This window comes from Cryptomeria japonica, chromosome 4, assembly GCF_030272615.1.
Source record: "Cryptomeria japonica chromosome 4, Sugi_1.0, whole genome shotgun sequence".
Lineage (NCBI taxonomy): Eukaryota > Viridiplantae > Streptophyta > Pinopsida > Cupressales > Cupressaceae > Cryptomeria > Cryptomeria japonica.
In genome coordinates, this window is record NC_081408.1 from 291,602,345 (window position 1) to 291,622,122 (window position 19,778).

The 19,778-nt window shown below is 37.4% G+C and overlaps 2 protein-coding genes and 1 pseudogene across 2 annotated transcripts; 2 read left to right on the plus strand and 1 right to left on the minus strand.

Annotated features, from left to right (window-relative positions):
* Positions 1–1,330: 1,330 nt before the first annotated feature.
* LOC131071716 (putative disease resistance protein RGA4) lies at positions 1,331–2,963 on the plus strand. The gene is made up of 4 exons (XM_059219113.1): positions 1,331–1,471; positions 1,529–1,919; positions 2,034–2,422; positions 2,586–2,963. The coding sequence occupies exons 1-4, from the start codon at positions 1,331–1,333 to the stop codon at positions 2,961–2,963; spliced, it is 1,299 nt and encodes a 432-aa protein (XP_059075096.1).
* A 24-nt stretch (positions 2,964–2,987) lies between these two features.
* Positions 2,988–3,983, plus strand: LOC131875095 (putative disease resistance protein At3g14460). Its single transcript, XM_059219114.1, has one exon. It carries the CDS (start codon positions 2,988–2,990, stop codon positions 3,981–3,983), a length of 996 nt encoding a protein of 331 aa, XP_059075097.1.
* Positions 3,984–14,303: 10,320 nt separating this feature from the next.
* On the minus strand, positions 14,304–17,410 carry LOC131071727 (probable disease resistance protein At1g61300; annotated as a pseudogene).
* Between the last annotated feature and the right edge of the window lie 2,368 nt (positions 17,411–19,778).

Genomic DNA, 19,778 nt, shown 5'->3' on the forward strand with positions numbered 1-19,778 from the left:
ATCCAACAACGATATCAGGAATATAAATTTTAGTTCTTTGAAGTTCATTTATCAAGAACTTAATGCAACTAGATGTTTTTTCATTATTCAAATCCACTTGTCCATTGATTTTGAAATTCATGATGGAGAAATATTTAAAATAGATTCACTCTCCACTTTTAGAAGTAGTGTATTCCTTTTTTAATGTGGTTGAATAGAAAAATTCGTGTAAAGAGAAAATTTAAACGGGCAATTCCCCGATAGCTAAAAGTGCATTGTTTCTATTATCGGGTGTTCATTATAAAGAAAAATATTTCAGAAAAATGCAATAGCTCTTTCAAGTCGGAGGGTGCCTGAAATTCAAGATAATTTTATGCAAAGCTTTTCATGATAAATAATAATCTGAAGACAACCAGAACATAATGATTCTCCCATATAGACTTAATCGTGTTTCTCCCATTATCCAAAGTAGATGCTCGAACAATGCGAATTTTGAAGAGGATCTGTTCTTTGTTTTATATCTCGAGACGGCCATTTGCGTGCTTTATTAAGTTTTATTCCCAAGAAAGCATTAAATTATATATTTTAGTCGTGAGATGATGGAGAAGATGCCCTTCGTTCAGTCCTTTCCTCGAAACATCCGAGTGAATTATAGAAAGAAAGGAAAATGCTTCAAAATTAGCTGTACAAAGAATAAGGTGGGTTCAGTCCTTTCATCAAAATATTCAATGTAGAGATTGGATTCGATCTACTTCGGGGACTGTTTTCTGTTGGTAAATAAGGGAATGTGTGATTGCAAAACTTGAGTGTGCTCGTGGCTCTCCAAGAAAGCTTTATGTTCTGAGTGAAATAAGAGAAATAAACAAAGTTGCTTCTTCTGTTAGGCTGATATTATAGCCTCTAATTCTAATTATAGCTGGTATTGAAAAAGACACTTATTGCAATTTTAGATTTATATCTCATTAGTAAAAGACACTTTGGCAACTCTTATCCATTTCGAGCTAACCTATGTATGTTGGTACGACTTATTACTGTGTCTACAGCAACACAATTCTCTTTAGCTTTCCATTTTCCATTCCTGTGCAATTTTCTTATTCGTTTCTTGGGAAAAATAAAAGAATGTAAATGTCTATACGTAGGTATCAAGAAAAGCATTGTGAGTAAAGAGTAGAAGTTGGTTACTATAAATGGCTAGTTTGTAAAAGACCATTCTCACATCGAATCCAACCTTATCAAGTCCGCGTCATTTTGTGTTTTCCCATCAACTCTATTTTCAAGTCTCTGAGTCATTTTGTTTTGTCTCCGTAGAAAGTTGAGAGAGGAATTTTCGGTTCACTCTCATTTTTCTAACATGGCATTTCTTGGAGAAGCTGTTGTAGGAAAAATTTGTGAGATGGCCGTGGAGATGGCCGTCCAGAAATTAACTGATGAGGCAAAGCTACTACTGGACTTCAGCAATGATTTCTCGTGGTTAAACGATAATCTCACAAATGTAAGGGGTTTTCTACAAGATGCTGATCAATAGTCTCCACATAATGAGGGTTTACAGCAATGGCTGGAGAAGGTTCGCGTTTTTTCCTTGCTTGCAGAAGACATCTGTGAGGAATGCGCTATAGAATCTATGTATCGAAATGATTCTCAAGCTTGTAGTCCGAGTTATAGTCAATGGATTTTTCGCTATAGGATAGGGCGGAAAATCAAGGATATCAAGGAGCGCATGAGATATATTATCGAAGATGTCAACAAGCTGAAGCTATTGCGTGAAGTTTTTCCTGCAAGTGAAGTATCGCCCAGTACATCTCATAGTGTAGACCGCAAGAAATCTTATCTTCTGCCGAGTGTACACTCAGTGGGAATAGATTCCAAAGTTGATGACATGCTCAGATTGCTGGACAACAATGCCTCTCCAATTATTGCGGTGGTTGGGATGGGGGGCATAGGCAAGTCCTATCTTCTTCAGCATGTTTACCATAACATAAAAGAAAGGTATGATAAGTGTATATGGCTTTCATTTTCTCAGTCTTATTCTATTTCCACCTTGCAATGAGACATAGCTTCCCACTTAGGTTTAGGACAGCAAATTAGGAGCGAGGGAATATCTCATGAGAGAGCAGCAGAGCTGATTCATGAAAATCTGAAAGGAAAGAGATATCTTACGGTGTTAGATGATGTGTGGGAGGCAAGCGAAGATTTATTATGTAAGCTTGGCCTCTTAGCTGGAGACAATGGACATTGCAAAATTCTGGTTAGCACAAGAAACAGAAAAGTTTGTACAATTCTGAATGCTCATATTTACGAGATTCAATGTTTGTCAGAGATAGAGAGTTGGAGTCTATTTTGTTTCTATGCATTTAAAGGAAATGAAGCGCCAAATCATCAGCTCGAAGAAGTAGGCCGTGACATTTTAAAGCAATGTGGGAATTTGCCGCTAGGAATCAAAATGGTAGTTGCATCTCTGCCGAAGACAACAATGCCAAGCGATTGGGAGTCCGAAAGAGGTAGTTATTGCCGATGATGATCAGATCATGCCCATTCTCAGACTCAGTTATTTCTCATTGCCTGCTCGTCTTAAAGCATGTTTTGCTTATCTTTCTTTCTTTCCCAAGGTTGAGCAGATAAATTGTGAGTATCTAGTATATCTCTGGATCGGGGAAGGATTTATTCCAGCAGGAGAAGGCCAGTGGGACGCGGCATGGGATTGTATAAATCAGCTCACCAATCTCTGTTTGCTTCAACACTGGGAACAATATGAGGATGGACCAGGTTGTAAACTAATCAATTATTGTAGAACTCACGATTTGTTGCATGATTTGGCCATAACCATATCAAAAGAAAATAGATGTATTTTTTCAGTTGAGGAAGCTTCTAAAGGTAAAAGTGGTGACTGCAGTCGGATTTTACTGGGCATGAAAGATGTAAATGACCCTCCCATATCAGAGAGGCATCTTCTTTGGCTCCGCACCCTCTCATTGTCTCAGAATTAGAGGATTCGAAGCATTCCAGAAAAAATGTTTACTGCTATGAGAGGACTGCGTGTCCTCGAATTGAGTGGGACAGGCATCTCAAAATTGCCTCAAAGCCTTAGGAAGATGAAACTTCTGAAAGTCTTGAATTTAAATGATACAGAAATTGAGAGGGTACCAGAGTGCGTGAGGCACCTGAAAAGTCTCCTGTTTCTAGCTCTCCCTGAGGGATGTAAGAAATTACCAGTATGGATAAGTGAAGTTAAATGTCTTCAGCATTTAGAGTGCAAGGGTGTTAGACGCATGCCAAAAGGAATATCAAAACTACCTGCTTTGAGAACACTGCGATCAGATTTGTTGGACCTTTCCAGTGAAGGCGACCGATTCATGAGACAAGAGGATTTTGTCAATTTCACTCAGCTTCAGGAATTATGGTTAAATATTAACAAGGAAATGGTTTCAAGGATAGAAGAAGGGATACTTGCACTACTGGTAAAGATGCGCCGTCTGACAATTCGTAACAGCACTGTAAAAGAATTGGAGCTTCCGAAGAAAATGACAGCAATGAAAGATCTGGAAAGTCTTATACTATGGGGTTTTGCAGTAGGAAGTTGGATATGTGATATGGCAAATTTGAGGGAACTCGAGTTAAAGTGGTGTGATTGTAGTGATTATTCAAAGTTTCCAACAATGCCCAACCTAGTGAGATTTGAGTTGTCGGGAAATGATAGCTGCAAAGAACTGCCAAAGGCTTTTGGGCAGCGGGGAGCGTTTATTCATCTGCGCTTCTTCAAAATTGATTGGTTCAATGAATTAATGGAGTTTCCTGAATTGGAGGAGGGGGCAATAACATGCCTTGAGGAGTTTCATCTATGTAATTGTAGGAAGGTGAAAAAAGTGGGAGAGGGATTGGAGCGGTTGAAAAAATTGAAGCTTTTCTCTTATAGAATGTCCTATAAATTAGAGGAAATGTTTAAAGCAGGGGGGGAATATTCTAATAAAATTAAGGTCAATAATCCTCATGTAAAAATTATGTCATAATAGATTGAGATTATTAAGATATTTTTATATTTTAAATTGTAAAGTTCAAATTTAAAATTCATTTATTTGTCATTTAATTATAGTTTTAAAACAATTTTATTATGAGAGAATAAAATTTTATTAATTTTGAAATCTGTATAATTTACTACTAATTAATTTTAAAGGAGGTGATGAGAACTAGTAATTAACCATATTATTTTAGATAAATTAAATTGTGAAATAGTAATTATTAATAGTTAAAGACATTTAGTCTTTAAATCAATGATGAAATATAGATATTGGAAATGTGTGTAATTATTCTTGTGATAGGTAGATAATAGTTAACGATGAAAGAAAATTAAATGTGATATAATAGTTATATTATGGATTATAGATTCCATAAAGTGATAGGTTAAGATGGACATTATCTATTGTATCATTGAGATTAATTAGTTACACTTAGTTTATGTTGTATTTAGGCTACCAACATAGTCTTATGTAGTATTAATACCATCAATCATTCCTTGTGATAGTGAGATTACTAGTTGATACTATTGTAGTATTTTTTATTTCACAATGTTTCAACACAAGGCGAGTCAACATGATGTTTGTGCCATAATCATGTTTTGGCATAGAGTGTTGGGCATGATGCTATGTTATTGTCTGGTCATTGAACATAGGGCTCTATGACAAGATGTCATGTGTTTGAGAGAACATGAGGGTACTTTGCATGATTATTAGTTCTAATATAGGTTATTGTATACTTTTTCTAATGTCATCTATAAATGGTTTCCTTTGTGGTTGCATTTACTACCTAAGTAGACAAGGTAATAACATATGAGGAGCTCTAACATTTAAAGAAACTTTAAATCTCCGCTTGGACATATGTAGTTCACTTGAATGCATCTAGTTTAAAGAGGGTCAATAATCCCTAACTTCTATCAGAGATACTCAAAAGTATCCTTCACCAAAGGCTTAGTATAGATATTTCCAATCTGTTCCTTAATAGGCACAAACTCCAATCTAATTTCCTTCTCTACAACCTTCTCTCTTAAGAATGATACTAGATTGAAGTGATTTTAGTCCTTGAATGTATACATCATCGAATTATTTTACATGTTAATCACACTTGTATTGTCACATATAATAGGAATTACCTCATCATACTTCACCTTGATATCTATAAGCATTTTCTTCATCCATATGACTTCATGAGTACAACTAGATGTTGTTGCAAAGTATTATGATTATGTGGTAGATGATGACACTAAATCCCACTTCTTTCTCAACCAAGAGACCTCTAGATTCATAAAACTGAATATTTCTCTTTCCAAATTTTCTTCTACATCTTCCTCTTGAATAGTTTTGATTTTGAACTCTACCTTAGACTTGGTCTTGTAACTTAGAAGAAAAAGCTCTCATCACTTTCTCCAAATAAATCTCTCAATCTTTTTTCATGATGCATTAGAGATCCAACAAGGTGATCAAATTGAAGAGTAAACAAAGTTTTACTTTTTAAAAGGATTTTCACAATATGATTCCACCTTTGTGTGGGAGTTATGAACACCTTTTTATCACAACCTAATTATTCATAGTTTCTTCAAGAATAGCCATCTTATTGAGCACATCTTTTACTCTCACGCAATGTACAAAATAGAGACACAATATAGGACAAGAATAAATTGTATTCTCATCAATAGAAAATGATCAATAACAATGATTCAATAGTTGTTACATACAATGTAGATGAGCTTGCTTATATAGGCAAGGCTAGGGATATGTGAGCACACAAACATGACATGTGGCTCAATAAGAAACAAGGGTAGGTAGGAAATAGGTGTGGGTAGGTAGGAGAAATAATATAATAGTCCACATGAGGTGGATCACCCACTGGATGTGGAGTGTAACAACAAGAGTGGAGTGTAACAACAAGATCAACACCATAAAAGGTGGAATTTCTCCTACACACACTATCCCAATGTGGCACAAACACCCAAGTGTCTCATACCCAAAATACTATGAAATGCATTATCCTAAGTAAACTTAAGTAAGTGTAATAATATCCAAAATGAATAATTATTTACACCAACACCCCTCCTTAAGTGCAACTTAGGAGATTGCACTTAAATCTACAATGCAACTAAGCAATACAAGATTGGTCCCAGCTATGAGGCCATGTTAGGTACCCATGTACAAATGCAAATGCATGCAAACCAATGCAATGAAATCTCTCACAAAGTGGGGAAAGAGAGAAAAACCCAATGGGAAAAAACCCTCCCCCAAAAGAGAGATGAAAGCATACAAGAGAACTCTCATACAAGAATGTGAAGAACAAAACCCCATGTGAGGAAAAAGTCCCCCCCATATGAGAGAAGAAGAGAAGCTAGGAAGCCCCCCCTCAATGTTGAATCTGCACCAATGATAGAAGCTTGATGTATGAAGAAACTGCTCCATGAATGTCGAACAACATTCCTCCCCTTAGGAAGAAACAAAACCAAAGGTGTATCCATGAAGTCTCCCCAATCATGAAGGGAAGAAGTATGAAGAAAACTCATGATGAAAGGAATCTCTGAAAACTACTCAAGTGTCCCCATGTCGATGCTGAAAGATACCTCCTCCAAAGGTGGTAAACTGTGCCACACTGCTGAAAAGGGCACTCCAAGATCTAGTGGAGATGGATGTAGAACATGTCCCAAAGACTCACATGTCTCCTCAAAACATAAAGAGACCTCCTCCAACTGTTGTACATAAGTATCCACAATCATGTCAACCTCAAAAGAATGATCATGTAGAGAATGAACAAGAGGGTCAGAGTGTTCCCTCACAACAATCGAAGAAGGATCACCTTCATCAAAGAGAAGATGAATGTCATCAATGATGTCTCCCAAATCTGCAATGTAGGATTCCATAAACAAACTTGCAATATCTGTCATGTAATCATCCCATGAATCTGAAGCTGGAAGACAATGAGTGTCCTACTGCACTGAATCACATGAAGGCAAAACTATCGCACTATCTACATCATCAGGTGCAATAGGTGATGTGACATCATTATGAGAAGATGAAATACAAGACTCAAGAATGGGGTCACATGTGAGAATCCCCATGTTCAAGTGTCCAAAGTTCTCAAAATCTGAACCATCACAATAAGTGTGATCATCATGTGTAGAATCATCAAATGTGAAATCATCATCATCAACAAAATCTGAAAAGGAGTATAATCGAGATGCATGATCAACCACCCCAGTCGTAATGATAGCTCTAGTCTCCATGTCTCTAATGAAAACTGAGTCAGGTGTGAACTCCACAACTCTCTTAGTTGCGCCATGTGTGATTTGATAGATAGAAAGGAGATTGTTTGTCAAGTGAGGTACACACAACACATAATTGAAGGAGTTATCCCCAATGTCAATAGATCCTTTCCCAATCACATCCATGTATGTATGATTGCCCATCAAAATCTGCGACATGGTGCAAGGCTCAAATGTAGAGAACATAGACTGCGAAGATGCCATATGATGAGAAGCCCCTGAATCCAGAAGCCATCTCTCTGAATTATAACTGATAGTTGCACACAGAGCTTTTCCTTTTCTTGTTCCAAAAGAGTGAGTCTTCCCACTTGTAGAAGCCATGATGCTTGCCCTTTTCCTTTTGAATGTGAGGAAGTGGAAGTTGATGAATCATCCTTCTTGTAGACTTTAGGCAAATCAATGTTATGCTTTTTGATGATATGTGTAAGCTCATCAATCTTCTTAGAATGGCAACGATGCTCCTCATGATCAATCTTTTTACAATAAGCACAAGTAGGTCTCTCCCTCTTTGGTGAATTATCTCTCTTGGAAGAGGATGAATCTCCTTGTTTTGGAGAAGATGGTGCTTTGTCCTTAGGCTTTGATTGCCGTTTCTTCTTGTTTGAGTTGTCCTTTCCTTGATTTCCTTTGTTCCCTTGATTTGCCACTAATGCTTGAGACTTAGAAGCCTTAAGAATGCCCATGCTTATCAACTTAGTTTGTTCCATCATCAACATTTCATTGAAAGCATCAAATGTAGGCATTGTGTAGCTTGAACCCATTGTCATTCTATGGGTTTGGAAACTAGAAACAAATGCTACATATTCTTGTGGAAGCTTTCCAATCAAGTTGAATATTAATTGAGTCTCCTTCTTATCAATGCCACAATCTTTAAGTTGTGCCCTCAACTCATTTGCCTTAGTGACATAATCTTATATAGTATCAAAGTTCTTGGGATCTAACATGGTGAGATCACTATCAATTTCATATCCCCTAATCTCATCAACTTGACCATACAAGTCTTGAAACTTTTGCCAAGCATCCTTGATTAGAGTTCATTTCTCAATGTGAAAAATGAGATCCTTTGATACATACTTTCTTAAGGTACCAATTGCCATGATATTTTTAGTGAGCCAATCCAAGTGACCAACTGGATCAACCTTAGGATCAGCGGGAGCAACAATAGTTCCATCAATGTAATGAGTGAGTCCTTTTTCCATAAGTTTACTCCATGCATCAATTTTCCAAGTAGCATAATTATGTGGAGTTAAGAGAGGAAACTTAGAAGAACCCATAGCAGCAAAAAGGAAGGAACACAAGAGCACAAAATCACAAGAGACACCCCCCCAAATTCACTCAATCAAAGTACCCCCCCTAAAGTGATGATTTTGGCACTTTATACTTAGTGCGATTACAATGAGCCACTTGCAAAACAAGTCAAAGTGGACCTATGATGCAAATTTTACAACTTCTCAAATGAGATACAAGAGACTTCAATCAATAGTGCAATGAATCTAACTGAGATTCAAGCAAATATACAAGTACCAAGAGAGCCAAAAATGGCCAAAATCTGAAATTACAATCTCTACTTACAATGGCATCAATCTGATAGTATCATATGAAAGTAGACAAAAAAATACGCACTTTCAAAAAAAATGGCACGTAAAAAGGAGGTCGTATGACCCAAAACGAAGCCTCTGAAGTTGCAAAAACTGGGATTACTCAGGTACAATCACTAAGAACTATATTTTTAAAAAAATTCGTGCATCAAAACCAAAAAAATTCTTCACCACTGCAGAGAGCACAAAATTCTAGCCCATTTCAAAAAAAATTGCACCCAAAAAGGAGCAAAAATGAGCAAGTTATGGCCATTTGAAGTTGAACTACAAAATCAAAAATGCAAATGAGAGGGGCCTGCCAAATTTTGAAAAATGTTGACGTGGCACTGACGTCAGCAAGTCACTGGGTTAAATTTGACGACGGTATGACCGTTGCAAAAACTTCGCTCTCTGCTGACTAGGCGTCCGTACTGTACAGACAGGTGACATGGCAGATGACTGTGCAGGTGAGTGTGCAGGCCGTACCATAGGATTTGCTGACTGGGTGAGCCGCGTGGCGGTCGTACAGATGATGTGTCACAGTGTACAGATAGCTGACTGTGTAAGGTTTGTACCCGCGGGCCAGTGGTCGTCTGCCACGTGGCGGGCGCGTGTCCTCCGGTCTGGGTAGAGACCAGGGCGGCAGCAGGTGGAAGTGGCCGGAGAGGGGACGCAGTCCGGACAGCGGCGGCGGGCTCCGGAGCATGTAGAAGGTTGCGGTGGCAGGATGCGGGCGCCCGGCGGGAGGAGCTGGCACGGCAGCGGCGATGTCGTGGCAGCGATGGGCGCGGGACGAGGCGCAGGGTATTAACGGCATCAGCGGCGTACAGTCTACGGGTACGGGCTGATAGAGACAGACCTGCAACCTGCAACACGCAGGTACGGGGGGGTCTGTGGACCCCCAAAAATTTGGTTTTTGATATTTTTTTTTTTTCTAAATTTTTTCAATTTTTTATTTTATTTTTAATTTTTAATTTTTCGAAAAATATTTTCAGAAAATGAATTTTTTTTTTTTTCAAAAAATAGAATAATTTTTTTTTGAAATCCGTACGATTATAGCAAAATTGGCGAAAATTTTTTTCTTACCAAAATAGGCCGACTTTATAACCAAAATTCATGGAAACAGCCTTCTAGACGCAATGGCAAGGTCGGATCTGGTCTAAGACGCCTCCAAAAGATGCTGCTCCTCAGATCTGCCTCTTGACGTCGCAATAATGCCTCTTCAAGATGAATCAATGAAGCCCCAGTGGCTCTGATACCATGTGAGATTTTGCCAAGATCAAGAGTTCAATGAAATGTACAAAATAGAGACACAATATAGGACAAGAATAAATTGTATTCTCATCAATAGAAAATGATCAATAACAATGATTCAATAGTTGTTACATACAATGTAGATGAGCTTGCTTATATAGGCAAGGCTAGGGATATGTGAGCACACAAACATGACATGTGGCTCAATAAGAAACAAGGGTAGGTAGGAAATAGGTGTGGGTAGGTAGGAGAAATAATATAATAGTCCACATGAGGTGGATCACCCATTGAATGTGGAGTGTAACAACAAGATCAACACCATAAAAGGTGGTATTTCTCCTACACACACTATCCCAATGTGGCACAAACACCCAAGTGTCTCATACCCAAACTACTATGAAATGCATTATCCTAAGTAAACTTAAGTAAGTGTAATAATATCCAAAATGAATAATTATTTACACCAACACACGCAATAGTAATTCACACTTTCAACTTCACGAATCTTCAAATTCTTGAATTGTCTTTTCAATGTTTAAAGCTTGACAACTTTAACTTGATCATTAACTTGGCAAGATTCTTGTACAGGAATCCTTCACAACTCTTCCAAATAGGTTCTTATCTAGAGCTATTTGAATATAAAACAAGGCTTGAGCATTCTTCTTGTTAGCCTCCTTAGCTCCTCTATTATCAGCTATAAATGTATTTCAATCAACTAACTCTGCATAATCTGATTAACAATCTCCCACAAATATTTCCCTTTCAAAATGATTCTCATCTTGATACACTAATAATTATAATCATTTCCTTTAAATTTTGGAATAAATAAAGAGTTAAAATTTGAAATGATAAAAAATTGAAAAAAAATCAACCAATTAATTTTTAACCCACAAGAAAACTACTCTTTTGATACCAAATGTAATATGAGAATGCAGCCCCTACACTTAAACCAACTGAATAAATATATATATGACGACAGAGAATAAAGATAACGAATGTAAAAATAGCGATAAAACCAAATCACTTACTTATCCCTATTAAGACACCTGAAAAAAAAACTGATCAATCATTCATTCATTTCAATGAAGGCAATAAACTCGTTTCTATTACTAGACTGTATTTTTTACATACAACAATTTTATTGCAGCTTGTACAAAACAACACAAAGGCTGATTATTAATAGAGTTCGCAGTCCATAATCAAGCAGTAAAATTCTACAATTAAAAGAAAATAACAACAGTTCATAGCATGCTTTATGATAGAAATGAAACAGACCAAAACAAAACACAAAAACAGAGCATGGAGAAAAATAGAGCAGCACACAAGGAAGACAAATTTTTAATTATCAGACCATATTTTCATTCTTCCTTTCATACCCAAAATGATTACAAAATTCCTCTTTTAATGGAGGTCTTAGATGTTTCTAGAATGGTTAGGAGGTAGCTGGAAACTTCTAGAATTTTGCATATAAAATAATGTTTTAACACTATAGAAGGTACGGTGGACTGGTTGGAGTAGATGTTGAAAACAAATCTAAACCTGTGCATACGGAGCATGTGGATGGGGTAGGTGAGATTAGACTCCAACACTCCCCCTTAATCTCAAATACCAATATTCTATCCATTCTTTTGTTCTTTTAGCTTTCTTCAACTATCTTCCTTTTTTGTCTGTAACCTCTTCTTTGGTTTTCTTGCTAACTTGCTATTGCTACAGCGGCTACAATTTTCAGCATTCACAATGTCTTCTCTTTAATTGATATCCTCCTCTAATTTTTTGATTTCTTTCATCAACTTCTCTATCTTTCTTGTCCTCCAATTTTCTTCAACTGCTATTGTAGTCTCTCAATCTCTTTGGTTTGAAGTCTTCAAAACATCATACAATCAGTAGTTACCTTGCTAGACAATGGTTTCTTTTGGTTGAAAACATTTTTAATCCCTTTTGGACATTCAAAGCTTTCATTACTTCTATTGTTCTTCACATATGAACATTTGTACAATCTTTTGAACATACCTGTGAGCTTTTGCCAACTAGGTCCATAGATCCATCCACAATCCATTTTTATATAGCCTGTTATTGATTCTTTCTTCCAACACATTTTTTTAGAATGATTTCTCAAACCACAAATTTTACATGGATGCAAGTCCCAACACATTTCTTTTGTGTGTCCTTCTCTATTGCAATGAAAACACTTTATACAATGCCTTTTATGAGCTATTTTGTTTGAACTAGTAGCATCATTTTCTTTTCCTATGACATATCCAAGACCTTCATACTTTGGCCTCATTATAGGCTCAATAGGCTCTCTAATTCCTTGTTCTTGTTTTCCCAATCCTTGACCTTTATAACCATTTTCTTCATGATTTTTAAACCAATATTCTTATCATCACAACTAACATAATTTGCAAACACATTCTCATTTTCTTTCTTACATTCTTTATCACAAACAGTTTCAACTAAATCACTTTCACCAAATGATGAACACAAATCTTCTGTGTCACATGAAGCATCACTAACTAGTTGTTTTAACTTCAAACATTCATTCTCTTGTTTCAGATTTAAAATTTCCCTTTTTTCTAAACTATTTTCTTCTTCTAACCTTTTTGACATTTCTTCCAAATCATCAAACTTCCTTTTGACATCATCAAATAACTATAATTTCTCTTCTAATTCCTTATTTTTATCTTTAACTTCATTCAATTCTTTTTCAAGATTATAATTTTCATCTAACAGTTCACATTTTTCCATTTGCTTCTCTTTTAAAAGAAATATCATTTCTGAAATTTTCTTCTTACATTCCTTCAATTCTTCTTTTAAATCATTTGTTTTCTCTTTCTTTACTCTGTCCACTTTACCCATTGAAACAAAAAAAATAAGACTAAACTTACCTTACCTTGACACTTGACTGTGTTTCTGCTACTACAAATTTCTTCCTTTAAACAACTTTGTATACCTTCACAATCTTTACCCAACAACATACACTTCCAGTCTGCTAGAGTCTTCTCCTTTTGACGGCCTTTTTAACTGCTATGGCCTCCTTTTTAACTGCTAGTATTTCATTTGTTCTCCCTCACAGATCTCTTCTGTTGCATTCTTCTGCAGCTACTTTCCCAGTAATTTTAAAATTTCATACCATTGGCTCTGATACCACTGATAGAAATGAAATAGACCAAAACAAAACACAAAAATAGAGCATGGAGAAAAATAGAGAGGTAGCTGGAAACTTCTAGAATTTTGCATATAAAATAATGTTTTAACACTATAGAAGGTACGGTGGACAGGTTGGAGTAGATGTTGAAAACAAATCTAAACCTGTGCATACAGAGCATGTGGATGGGGTAGGTGAGATTAGACTCCAACACTTTATCCGTAGCTTGAAACTAGCAGATCAACCACTGCTATCAAAACTAAATTCATATAATCTTTAATTTAAAACTACCGGTGTAAACACGAGATACTAAGCAGGACAGTAAAAGGAGATTTGCATGAGATGAGACTCGAACTTGTGCATCAATGAACAATAATTGATAAATTAGATTTGCAAAATTAAAAATACCCATGCACTTAATACTTTATAGAAATCCTCTCACAGCTTGATGCTATCATTACAAGGTTCGGCAATTATTTGGGGCATAAAGTTTATGCAAATGATGTTTATGTTGGAGGAGGATAGAGAAAAGCATTCACAAGTTTAACAATTTCAATCACACAGAAATTAACATAGAAAATAATAAACATAAAAATTAATATTTACACACAGGTTATATTGTCCTGCAACACCAAAACTATAATTTTATTATTTTATTAATTGATTTACATCTCCTCTTTTAAAGAGGAATTTAAGAACATATAGAAAATTCTTAAAAGAATCATAACATGCAATGCTTTGCATGATTGATGGAATTAACTTGTTTGTATGACTAACTGAGCTAAAACTAGAAATTTAATTTTGCATGTTCTTTGCATTATTTGCAAACTAGTTAATCAAATATTCTAAAAGAGGAACTGCAGCATGCATGCTGATAACATTTGTTTTTTTCATGATTGCCAAAACGCTGATGGTGGCAAACTGCCTGCATGTGTGCGGTGGTGCGTGAGACTTCCAACAGTTCATTACACAATTACACAAAAGCAATATTTTGCAAAATATAACATCCGATCATTCTTAGGAGCGATACATAGCTGTATCTACGGTAAAGGACTGAAACTCGAATAAGTTTGTTTTAAATATCAATAGATAATTACAAACAAGCAATACTTGCAAAATAAACAGCGTGTCGTTCATATAAGCAATTATTTCATGCTCCTAATTAGGAGAAAACTGTGCGTTAAACATGACAGTTATCATGGATTTCAATGATTTCCACGTACTTAGCATGAAGATGATTCTTCATGTCTTCATCTTCCCAGTTGATTTCTTTCCACCATTTCATATCTCCTCTGATCTGTTCCAGAAACTTGAGATGATCAAGTCCCCATGGTAGTACTTTAACCTTCATGCAATGGAATATAGCCAAAGTCTCCAACATGGGGAGAGCCCCCTCTTCGACAGAACTCGACAGACTCTCCAGAGAAGGTAACATCCACAGTTTGATCTTGCGCAGCCTTGGAAAGCAGCCTTTCATTCCAAATTCTTCTCCCAACTCCCTGAGCAGAAGGCATTCCTCAATCTCTATTTCCTTCAAATTGGATAATCTGCCCAATCCTAATCCAGAAAGACTGAGCAGTAATTGAGAAGATTTGAGCTTTAAGTAGTTGAGATTTAGTAATTCTGAGAATAAATCAGGGATTCCTTCAATGTGACAGTCAAACAGGTGGAGCCTCTCCAAGTTGTGCATGGTCCGCATGTCGGTGGGTAGATGTGTTTGATGCACTTGGGGCATCCAAAGTAGCCAAAGTTCTTGAAGCTTCACTAGACTCCCCACTGTTTTCTCCTCAATTGGGGATTTCAGGGTTAGACGCAGACGCTTGAGATGATGGAGTTTACATACATCTTGCAAAGAAGCCTTCTTTAATTCTTCAGCTGCTTCGAACTCCCATGAAAATGCAAACAGTGTCTTCCACATGTCAAGCTCTTCCAAAACCGCGAGCTGTGATATGTCTGGTGAAATGAACTCCAAATCATAACAGTGGGCTAACTTGAGAATTTGGAGTCCTTTCATCTTCTTTATCATGGATGGAATACTGATGATAGGGGAGAAAGAAAGATCTAAAAACTGCACTCTACTCAGCTTAAATGTTAGATCATGGAGTACTCTAATCTGGGTATTGGAAAGCTGGAGATACAGGAGATCGCTTAAACGTTGGATGGACTTTGGTAAGAATTTGATGGGCGTGTTGCTGAGATCAAGCACCATTAACATATACAGGTTCTGCAGAAAGCCCTCCGGAACCTCTTCAATCGTATTCCAGCTCAACAACAGAGTCACCAGCTTCGTGCAATCAAAATTTTCAGGCAAACAGCTGATACGGTTATGCATCACTGATATCCTCACAGATGTTACCCTTGCAAACGATGGAAACCAGGTTAAATTTTGACCTGCACGGAACGAGCTATTCTGGTCGATCTCTGCGACGTGTATCGCCATATCTCTGAGTAAATCATGGATTTTCACTTTCCAGATATCCAGGCCATTTTCCTCTTTTATCTCAATGTCGATCAAACATCGGTCCGCCAAGATCTTGAGAAAAATGTAGCGCCCTTCAAATCTGCTTTTCACTAGGCCTTCTACCAACCACAATTGTATCAATTGATTGGCGTCGATTTCCTCGTCTTCTCTATAAGCTGCCAAGTACAGGAAACAAAGCCTGAGCTCATCTGTTTCGAGAGCATCTTAGCTGTGCTTCAGCGGCGCGAATAATTCCCTCAGAATCTCTTCATCAATGCGATAAAACTGAGGATCAATCGCCTTTAGCTCCTTCAGAATGTATTCCCATTCCGACGGGGTACTGCTGTGAAGCTGCGGCATCGTCCGGGCAAGCGTTTTAATAGTCAGGGGATGCCCTTTACACTCTTTTGCAATTCTTCGAGCCAAGCTCTCTATCTCGCTATCCATACTCTGATCCCCACCAGCTAAAAAGGCTTCTTTGCAGAAAAGCCCCCAACCTTCTTCCTCAGTCAGATGCTTCATTGCAATCATTCTGTCTGGTTTCATGCTCTTGCACACCTCTTTATCCCTGGAAATTAGTACAACTTTTATTGTATTCTCAGAAGCAGAAATTCCCAATTTGGAAACATCTATGCTTGTCTGTACATCGTCCAAAATTAGCAGCAGTCGCCTGTCCTTGAAAACCGAATGCAACACCGCTGCGGCTTCGTCAATGCTCAAATTGGGTCGCCAAGGCAACTCAATCCTCTCAAAAATACGCCTCTGAAGAGTAGAGATATGGGAGTCTCTAGACATAGTAACCCAAATCACAAGCTTAAAGAAATTGAGTACCTTTTTATTGTTGTTGATTTGTTTGAGCAGGGACGTCTTTCCCAAGCCGGGTATTCCATAGACGCCAACGACGCGAACAGAGTCATCTTCCAGCGCCCACGTCTCCAGCTCCGACAGCTTCTCCTGAACAAATGCACCAACCAGCTCCTTCCCCATAGGCTGCAGCAGCCTCTCCGGAGACTCTCCCAGGTCTCCATTCTTGGGAAAATCCGAATCTTTCATCTTCAGAAGCTCATCTATCTCCACTAGAGCATTACGGATCTTCCGAATGGATATTGTTACAAGAAAACAGCGAGGGCAGCAACAACACAAGCGACGGTTCTTGTTTTCTTCGTACTGGATAAACACCTCTTCAGCAGATTTAACGATTTGCTCCTGTGTCCTCACCCAATGACTCACTACTGCCAAAGGCTGTTGACCTTTCCAACTTAGCCCACTGTTAATATGATCGACTATGCCCTTCACACGATCTATCTCATGGCGGAGGCGCTCGGCATCGTTGGGCACACTAGTTAGGTGCTTAATCTCTTTCACAATTGCCTGCAAGCGACTGCTTATAATCTCTTTCACTCTTCCACTAATGGAATCCATTTGCCCAAAGCGAACAAACTCTTAATACAAATGGAAATAGAGAGAACTGATCGAAGCGCTGTTTTATAACTATAGATTATAACCAAGCGTGTCCTCCTGTGCCAGTATGAAGATGAAACATGGATCTTTCTTCCTTGAACGTATTTTCTACAGAACCTGGCATTCCCTACTTTATTGCTTTATGGCATCTCTACCATGGACGATTTCCCCTTCTTTTCTTCTGCAGTCCCGAAAAATTCGATGGTCGGCCCACATTTCAGTTTAAATAATCTCTCTTTTCTAGAATGCGTATAGAGATAATCGAAGCATATTTGCAATGTTATTTTTATAATTTCAGTCTTCATTTATCATAATCATACTTTTTTAAAGCTGAATTTCACTAGTTGGGTGATTTAAGAATAGCCAAGAAAGAGGTTATTTTATGTCATTAGATTTCTTTAATCTTATTTTGGGTTTTCTTATTTTGGAAAGGGTCATGAAAAGTAAGTTATTACTTACATATCTTATTGACAAACAACAATTTTATTATTATAGCTTCATGTTTTCAACCAATAAATAAATTTATTGTTATATAATTGTTAACTTTGGAAATGTAGTTAGCTTGGAAAATGTTTATTGTTTATAGAGTAGAAGGTCTTAAAGATGGGGAAGGAGAGCAATAGAGGAGGTGTTAAAGTGTTTTAGTGGATGGGGAAGGAGAAAGTAACGATGGCAACCCAAATAACGGTGGATTTACCCTGCCCTAGGTTTCCTTGGGCATGGCGTGGGTGTCTGTGGTATTCCCTCAGCAAAAGGCTCTCTAGTGTGTAACCCCTTTTTGTGGGGTCTGCGTTTTTCTTTCTTCAATGCCCCCCTATGATGGTTTTCTCTTGTAGTTGGTTATATCTGAGATAGCTTCCCTTTAGATATGCCTCTTTCTGGAGATCAAGTCTTGCAACTATGCTCTGGCGCCCTTTTGTCTTTGGTTATCGAAAGAATCTCATGGGTCTTCATTCAGTGTAGAAACAACTACTCATGCTTGGTTTGCTAGGGGCTATTTCTCCTTTTAGCCACTGGTATGTTTCTTCAGGTTTTGTTTGGGGAGACCTAACAATCTGATCAACAAGGGATGTTGGAGGCGTTCTTCAAGATGCCTTGCTTGGGGTCATGAAATGGAAGTTCTATTTCATACTATTTATAGGGTGTATGTTGGTTAGCATGGGTCTTGGCTTTAGTGTGTGTGGGCTATGTGTGTGGCTTCCATTGTGTTTTCTATCAAGGTTATGCTGTTTGCCTCTACAACCTTTGTTTGGTGGTGTTGTCCATGCAGGTTCCCTAGTTTTCTGCATTGTTTATTGATAGTTGTGGATGGTATATATTAATGCTTCTCATTTGGGAGAGTTTCTTGTGGTGGTTACCCTTTTTGGGATCCATTTCTTTGCCTAGTCTTTGCTAACTATTCATGCATCTAAGGCCTTATTTCTTATTGTTTCTTGCCCTATTTTGAACTCCTCCTCCAACTCCTGTATTTTTTTTGATTGGACTTTGCACTATTTCGACCATAATTTCTATTATGGAGATGTTTGAAACCAGTTCTACTAGCATGTGGAAAACCCTTCAGAATGGTGCCCCTATTCTCCTATATGCCTCTAGCATTGTGTTGTCTTTGGTCAAAGATGGTGAGTATTTTGGGTTCCTTTTCTAGAGAGGTTTCCAAGGTGAGTTCCCCTCTTTTTATTTTGAGGGATTTGGGGTGAACTCTTGTCCACCTTTAGTGGGATCAAATGTGGGGGTTGGTTAAGGTCCATGGGGCTTTTGGGTGTATGCAGTTCTCATGGGACGATGGTTTTCCCTTCAAAGTGAGTTTGGTGCTATTAGTACTGGATAGGTTGTGGATGCATGTTGACGGTTTACATTGTCTAGGCATTTAACTAGAAAGGGATCTCCTCCCTTATAACATGCTCCTTTGTTAGTGTTAGACCTTTTTTAGCGATGTTAGTTTTTCTTGGGCTGCTGCTTCTTTCCTTGCAACCCTTCATCTTCCTATGGCTCATTTGGTGGGTTGGTTAAGTGCTTTATTTGTGGGTTCTTATAGGTCCTTGTGGGTTTCTTCCTTATTTGTGAAATTCTTGCCTCAAGGTGGTCCTTCAGGTAAAAGATTGTGGAAAGCCTTTCAAAACCCATTATTTTTTTTCTACTCCATTGATCGTTTTAGTTCTAGTGCAAGGGGTGTTTGTAGGAGCATGGTTTAGGGTGCTTTTCTAAATCCCTCTATTCTAATTAGGCAAATTTTTTTGGTAGAGAACTTTGTTCCGATTGGTTTGGTGCTCTAGTCAAAAGCATCTATTTGAGAAAGGGTTTGCCTTAATTAATTTGTATGTCTTGGTTGTCTCATTGCTAGTGAGTTCCCCTTTTGTGCATTAGCATGGTGGCTATGTAATTGTTCAAGCATATTCCTATTTTATGTAATCAAAACAGAAAATATTGCACTAGTAAATATTTTTATTAAATAATTAATAGCTATTTAGTTTTATTAAAATGTAAAATGAAGGCTTAATTTAAAGTTAAAAGTGATAAATATTTATGTTCAATTTTTTTTACTCAAAATTTACCTTCGATCAATAAATTTGGTATAGTTTAACAATAGTCACTTAGAAATATGATAGT